Source organism: Moschus berezovskii, chromosome 23 (assembly GCF_049115385.1).
Source record: "Moschus berezovskii isolate FMDL1 chromosome 23, NW_MosBer_1.0, whole genome shotgun sequence".
Classification (NCBI taxonomy): Eukaryota; Metazoa; Chordata; class Mammalia; order Artiodactyla; family Moschidae; genus Moschus; species Moschus berezovskii.
In genome coordinates, this window is record NC_142482.1 from 61,003,613 (window position 1) to 61,010,962 (window position 7,350).

General features: G+C 51.5%; 1 protein-coding gene across 1 annotated transcript; it reads right to left on the reverse strand.

Moving 5' to 3' along the window:
• Positions 1–41: 41 nt before the first annotated feature.
• Positions 42–6,667, reverse strand: LOC129543048 (testis expressed protein 56-like). The gene is made up of 3 exons (XM_055405837.2): positions 6,475–6,667; positions 1,019–1,217; positions 42–315 (listed from the first exon to the last, which is right to left on the reverse strand). Exons 1-3 carry the CDS (start codon positions 6,665–6,667, stop codon positions 42–44), a joined length of 666 nt encoding a protein of 221 aa, XP_055261812.2.
• Positions 6,668–7,350: the final 683 nt, after the last annotated feature.

The following is a 7,350-nucleotide window of genomic DNA, read 5'->3' on the forward strand; positions in this document are numbered from 1 at the left end:
TGATTGTATTGTGCTGGAGCCTGGATGGGAAACAAACGACGTCAAGCGCGCTTGGGGAACTCCTGTTGGCTCTTGGGCAGGGGCAGTGTCAGCTCTCTCGACATGAACCGCTGCTGCCAGGCGCAGTGGAACATGCTGCCCGGCGCCCTGCTCTGAAACGCGTTCACCGCATTGCAGGCTGAGACCACATGTTTGAAAACCACCACGGCGCTCTGCCGTCCGCACAGGGTCACCGACTCGATCGGCCCGAACACCGACAACCTCTGCGTGACCGAGGCAAGGTCTTCGGTGGGTTGCATGTTCTTTTTCAGCCACCTGGCGGGGGTGGGTAAGCAGAAAGGAGCAGGGCTATCAGAGGGTCAATTAGAATCTTCATTTCATTCCACCCCTATCATCTGCCGAAAAGACATGGAGAATTAGACCGTTTCCCACTGATATTCCATATCAGTGGTTATTTCCTCATGTCTAGTCTTCATTCTAAGATGGTCCCTTATGAAAAACACATCTGAAAGCTGCCTTCACTATCCTTGTAATCTAATAAAAACACGACTTACAGGATACAGTAAAATAGGTGCTGAGTGGAAAAATGTATGTGCTTACGTGAAAAGGAACCTGGTGCACTAGGAATAAAGGCAAGGCTCTGCCACTCACGGTGGTACCCTAGGCCCCTGGCCGTGTTGGGATGGGCTGGTGCTTCCTGACTTGTGCAGCATAAAAGCCCTGCAGCTCAGTGGCTGGGTCCCTAGAATCCCACTGCAGCGCTGCTAGGTCTCCGCTCCCCAACCTGGAGTGTGGTGGCCCACGGGGAAGCCACATGCCGGCTCTGTCTCTGACCACTCCTATAGAGCCTGGGTGGGGCGGGGGGTGAAAAGGTGTGTTTTGAGCAGAGCTTGTTCTCATACTCAACCACATGTGCCAGAGACAACTTCAAGTCATTTTTCAGCTAAGGCATCAAGGGTTCATGGTCATCCTGTAACATCTCTAAACGGGCCCGCCTGGGACAAAACTAGCCGCCTACCTGACAACTATGGTTGACGTCGGCGGCTCCTTTGTGTTTTTACTCCACAAGCGGCATTTCTTCCACCCCTGATTGGCGTTGTTGTTTTGTCTCCTTCTCCACAGGGGCATACTGCTTGGTTTGGGGGTCAGATTAATCTCTCCTGGAAATTGATGTCTTTCCAAGATCCTTTCTAAGCCAGAAAATTCAGAATTCTCACCTAGTAATAGAATAAATTAGTGTTAGTCGCTCAGCCGTCTCCAACTCTGTGACCCCCCTGGACTATAGCCCGCCAGGCTTCTCTGTCCAAGGGCTTCTTCAGGCAAGAGTACTGGAGGGGGTTGCCATTTCCTCTGCCAGGCAGTCTCTCCACCACGTGCGCCTGCAGGGAAGCCCTGGTGCAATAAGCATCAGTAACTCCATGTTCCTGCCATCCCTGCCTGGGGAGAGCAACGCGGCGTTGGTTTGAGAGGGGCTATTTGTGCCACTTAGTTGCGATTTAGCTCTGCCATTTCTTCATTCTAAAAATACCGGCCAGCAGCATTTAGCCCTTAGCCTGGTCCTGGACGTCTGAGAGACGCCCAGCAAGCAGGGAGTGAAGGAAGGCACAGGGCAGGCCCTGAGGGTCGCTGGTGTAATCTGCCCGTGATTCTCAAACAGAGGTTAAGTGCTTCAGCGATAGTAACCACACACCGCATTGACATCACACGCGCTGCTTCACCCGGATGGCCCACAACCAAATCGCCGGTCGGCAGTGAGACAGAACTTGTGTCAACGTGTTCCAGGACACTGCTTCCCTCCTTCATCAAAACCATCTCCTCCCCCACCCCAAAAAAGGGAGGGAGAAGGGAAGTCAATTAAAATGCACAGTGTTTACTGACAGAGCTGAGTCATCTTGCAGGGCAGGCTTTTTAGCTCATTGCCAACTGGTAACACTTTGAGAAGCAAAAGCCAGTTTGCAGGCCATGCTCCGACCGTCTCTGCAACCCATTCAGGTTCATCAAGAAGAAGCTGTCACACAGCTGCTGCAGGAAGAGGAGCTGAGCCTCCAGAGATTCAGAGCAGCGCTGAATCAGACTCGGAACTAGATCAGAGCTCATCCAGCCCCCGTAATTCCACCAGCTGGATCCCTGAAGGTCCTTCCCGGGGAAGAGTAATTGGTGGAGACCCCCAGGAACATTGCCTCATGCAGACTAAGTTAACTAAATGGTATAATGACAGTGAACAGCTTCACCCTTAGAGGCTAGAAAATCACACCAAGTGACTCAAGATCAGGCCCGAGTATGGGGCTCCCGCCTGTGGGCGAAGGCCAGGGTTCTCACGGCGGTTCCTTAACCCCATGACCACACAGCTGGGCCGCCCAGCCTCCCTCAGGCTCCCCCGCCCAACAGCAAGAGTGTAGGCTTTGCTTGGTTGTCAGGATTTCAAATATATTGATAATTCAGTGGACTGCAGCCTACATGGCAGGAACACTACCAACTGCTAAAGTTGTGTCAAAACGTATGTGTGTCTACACTGGAAGGCCAGGAGAACAGACTATATATCAACATATAACTGGAATATCATTGGGAAATCAACCCACTTCTCCAACCTTGCATAAATGCTCACTGCATTTTCAATTTTAAAATTGAATTTTAATTACAAAAATAAAAGATGCATGGAAAGACTTCCATTAAAATAAAGTTAAACAACTTAACTATAGTGAGTGAAAGTCGCTCAGTCGTGTCAGACTCTTTGCGACCCAATGGACTGTAGTCCACCAGGCTCCTCTGTCCATGGGATTCTCCAGGCCAGAATACTGGAGTGGGTAGCCTTTCCCTTCTCCAGGGGATCTTCCCAACCCAGGGATGAAACCCAGGTCTCCCACGTCTCAGGCAGATTCTTTACTGCCTGAGCCATCAAGGAAGCAGTATGCTGCTGCTGCTAAGTCACTTCAGTCGTGTCTGACTCTGTGTGACCCCATAGACGGCAGCCCACCAGGCTCCGCCGTCCCTGGGATTCTCCAGGCAAGAACACTGGAGTGAGTGCCATTTCCTTCTCCAGTGGATGAAAGTGAAAAGTGAAAGTGAAGACGCTCAGTCGTGTCCCACCCTTCGCGACCCCATGAACTGCAACCCCCCAGGCTCCTCTGTCCATGGGAGTTTCCAGGTGAGAGTACTGGAATGGGGTGCCATCGCCTTCTCCAGGGAAGCAGTGTGCCTAGTGTAGAAAATTAATGAACAGAAACGTCAGAGCCAGGAGCCCAGCAGGCGGCGCTCTCAGCCCCGCATCCACAGCGAAGCCCAAACCGGACGCAGAAATCCCCGCCCGCTCCTCTCCCGCAGGGCTCAGCCGGTTTGCTTATTACTTTCGTTGCCCTCCCAACTTCCTTTACCTTCCGCAAAAGTGTTCTCCTGTCCTTGCCAGGTGGTGACTTCCCTGTGGTTTGCTGATTTGCAATTCTCCGTGGATACCGAATAAACCCATCTTTGCTGGAGAAATCCTGGGCGGTCCTTTTAGTTCAAGTCAACAACAGTCAGAGGAACCGCTTCCTCCCTCTCATGGCTATCCTGCCCCCATCCCGAATTTGCTGTGTCTCCTTCTGGAACCCTTTTCTAAACGTTTATGTACATATTTCCATCTATGAATTTGCAGTCTTCTTTTGGCAAAAATGGAATCATTGTTATTAAAACTCTGCGGTGTGTTTTGTAGATATTTTAATACCGACTTTCTTTGTAACAGTATTTCTCGGTATGAATGTGTCTGTTTTACCATTCTGTTGTTGAATGGTAAAAGGTTGCTTAGAATTTTTCACCTTTATAAACAATGTTTCAACACATACCTTTGTTCCTGCATCTGTGTGCAGGGTAGGCCAGTATTTCTCTGGGACACTAAGTAGAAGTGGAATTGCTAAGTTGAAGGACATGCATATCTAACAGGGTGTTAAAATGTGAACTTTCCTGTTGTCTCAGTTTTGTCCTAGGCCCACACGGTCTGAAAAACATCCAGTGGCGCCAGATACCCAACTATGAACAACAAACTTATCTATATAAGAAAAAGCTAAGCATTCTTTTAGGCACGTGAGGATTTCTTTAGGCAGAGGGGCTGTAGTGCCCGAGGCTGTAGCGTTTCCTAACCCCCAGTATTCCCAGATGTGGCCTCACTTGGAAGTAACCTGCAGATGTAGTTTAGATGAGGTCATACTGGAGCAGTGTGTGTGCTGAGTCACTCAGTCGTGTACAGCTCTGTTCAACCCCATGGACTGTAGCCCACCAGGCTCCTCGGTCCATGGGGATGCTCCAGGCAAGAATCCTGGAGTGGGTTGCCATTTCCCACTCCGGGGGTTGAACCCGAGTCTCTTACGTCTCCTGCACTGGAAGGCAGGTCCCTTAACCACTGTTACCAGCTGGGAAGCCCTGTTCTGGAGCAGAGCAGGTTCTTAATCCAATATGGGGCTCCTTGTAAGAAGACAGACGTGCACACAGAGAAGATGGCTGCCACACGTGCAGACACACCTGTGACAATGGAGGCAGAGAGTCAAGTGATGTATCTGCAAATCCAGGAACACCAAGGATTCCCAGCAAACTCAGGAAGCCAGGAAGAGGCAAGGAGGACTCCTCTCCCAGCCGCTTCAGAGCCTCTGACACCCCGGCTCTGGACTTCCAGCCTCCAGGCCACGAGACCGCACGTTTGTTGCTTTAACCCCCCAGTCTGCGGGTCTACATTCTGGCAGTCCCAGGACACTCTGCCCTCTTTACTGAGTTCAACTCATTCAGTAAGCCAGCAACATACATTTTAAACTTTGATAGACTTTCAGATTACCTTCGAAAAAGCCTGAAGCAACGAACATACCGTCAATTGTGAGGGTACTAATTTCCCCACCTGTTTATCATTATTGATCTTACAAAATTTGACCCCTCTGATGGTCTAAAAATATCTCCTCGATTTATCTTTTTTAAAATATTTCTTTCTTTCTTTGGCTGCACTGAGTCTCAGTTGCAGCAAGGAAGAGCTTGCATCTTTGTCTCTGCAAGCAGGATCTTTAAAAGCAACCTGCAAACTCAGCTGTGGCATGTGGGATCGAGTTCCCCGACCAAGGACTAAACCCAGGCCCCCCGCACTGGGAGCTTAGAGTCTTAGCCACTAGACCACAGGGAAACCCCCTCCTTGGTTTTCTGTTGCTTCCTTGATTACCAGAGTGTTTGAACACCTCTCATGTCTGTTGGCGGTTTGTATTTAATTTTGTGAATTGCCTGTGTGTGTCTGTCTATTCTATAGGTGCTTACACTTTTCTTGATTTTGATGTAATCTTTAATATAACCTGGATCTTAGGATTGATTCACAATACTGTAGGTTCAGGGATTAGGGATTAATCAGAAGACAAAATGCAGGAAACACAGGTTCGATTCCTGGGTTGGGAAGATCCCCTGGAGAAGGAAATGGCAACCCACTCCAATACTCTTGTCTGGAGAATCCCACGGACATAGGAGCCTGGCAGGCTACTGTCCATGGGGTCCATAGAGTCGGACACGACTTAGCAACTCAGCCACCACCACCAGAAGACAAACGGCCAAATCGGCCATTGTGTTCTAAGATCGTCGCCCTGATGCCCGCCTTCCTACCCGGGACTAGCGTCTTCATTGGTGTGGCAGCTGCCATCTCACTCCCTAAGCCCCCGGGAGCCAGTGGCTGCCATCTACCTCTGCCCTTCACCTGAGCTCGGACAACACAGGAGGCAGGCTCCACGCAACTCTGCAAACCAGTCCAGTTATCACCCTCCCCGATGGATCCAGGAGGGGCAGGCCACTCCACACTTCAAAGCCTATAAGGCCTGGGGAAAACAGCGTTCCTCCAGGGCGGTACAAGCCTGGAAAAAGAAAGAAGGAGGGGTAGGAAACAGCCAAGGAATAAACTTCAAAGCCTGACCTTTAACTGGGAAGTTACCCCACTAAGCTTAAAACCAGATCTAGGGCTGAACTTGTACATTCACTGGTGTTTGTCACTTAGGCCCCTTTCTGTCTTCCACAGGTTCATAAAAGACTAACTTAAACAAAGGAACAGGAGGTGGCGCTGGGAAAAGCAGTGTGTAGGTGAACCTCACGTGAGCTCTGAGCATGTGGCCCCACAGCACGAAGGATGGACGCAGTTGAGGTCTCAGGCATGAACCACACCTGCTCTGTAGGACTAGTTTCTCACTATGACTGCAGAGGGGCTTCCCAGGTGGCGCTAGTGGTAGAGAACCTGCCGGCAATGCAGGTAGATGGTTCAATCCCTGGGTGGGGAAGATCCCCTGGAGGAGAGCATGGCAACCCGCTCCAATATTCTTGCTGGAGAATCCCACGGACAGAGGAGCCTGGTGGGCTATGGTCCATAGGGTCGCACAAAGTCAGACACGACTGAGCGACTTGGCACACGGCACGCACGACTGCAGAAGGGGCGCGGGAGCCACAGTACAGTGCAGGCTCCCTGAAGAGCTGGCGCCCGCTCTGCCCACATACATCTTTTCTCGTCCTCCTCACTCTTGTAGGAGTGGAGCAGCTCCATCAGATGATTGGGAAGCAGCTTGTGAAGGTTGGACAGAGTCTCAAAGGTGTGACGGAGAACCTCGGGGTGGCTGTAGTTTTTTGGGGCCTTAGGCTTCTCGAGGAGCGGGAGTTTCAGCTCCACTTGGCTATTCCTGGCTGTTCCCATGATGACCCTCTGAGTTACGGAGAGGAGTGGGAGGAGAGCAGAGGTGGGGAGGCCCTGGCAGCGGCCCTCTCCAGGCGCGCCGTCATCTCCAGGAAGGTGCTGTGGGCCCTGTTTGCTGCCCTCTGGCTGCCAAGCGTTCTGAGGGTCACAATGGCCCAGTCAGCCTGGAACCCTGAGCACTCGCCTCACACCTCCACCCAGAGGACGTTTGCTTTCACAAATACCCCGAGTCTGATGGGGATTTTAGGCAGAAACCCGTTTCCTGTCCAGACACGGACCATACCTAAGGAAGGCAGGGTGCTTTCCTAGAGGAGGGGACCCGGTGTGCGCGCCTCAGTGGTATTTTCCCACCCGGCCCCTAGTGGAAGCCGAGCACCTTGTGTGAATCTCATTAGGGCTCTGCAGACCAGCCCGGCCCTGGGGAGTGTGGCCATAGCAGCGAGGTCTCCAAGCAGAACCCGGGAAAGAGCGTCATCATCCGCGGCTGAGGACATGTCCAGAATAAGCCAGGTAAGAAGCGCAGCTGCTGCTTATTCTCTTACCCAGACTAGCACGAGGAGACAAAAGGAAACAAACAGAAGATGCTCAGCTCCGGCTTTACTAGAGAAGCCACTCTCCGTCGTGGACCAAAAGCAGATGGAAGATCAAACAGGTAAACAGCAAGGGCATGCCGTACAGCACAG

What these genes read in the sequence shown, in the direction of transcription:
- LOC129543048 (XM_055405837.2), bottom strand. Translation starts at nt 6,667, where the DNA reads ATGGGAACAGCCAGGAATAGCCAAGTGGAGCTGAAACTCCCGCTCCTC. An exon ending in TGAGGAGGACGAGAAAAGAT is followed by an intron (nt 1,218 to 6,474) that starts GTATGTGGGCAG and finishes TTCTATTACTAG; the next exon opens with GTGAGAATTCTGAATTTTCT. An exon ending in ACGTCAACCATAGTTGTCAG is followed by an intron (nt 316 to 1,018) that starts GTAGGCGGCTAG and finishes CACCCCCGCCAG; the next exon opens with GTGGCTGAAAAAGAACATGC.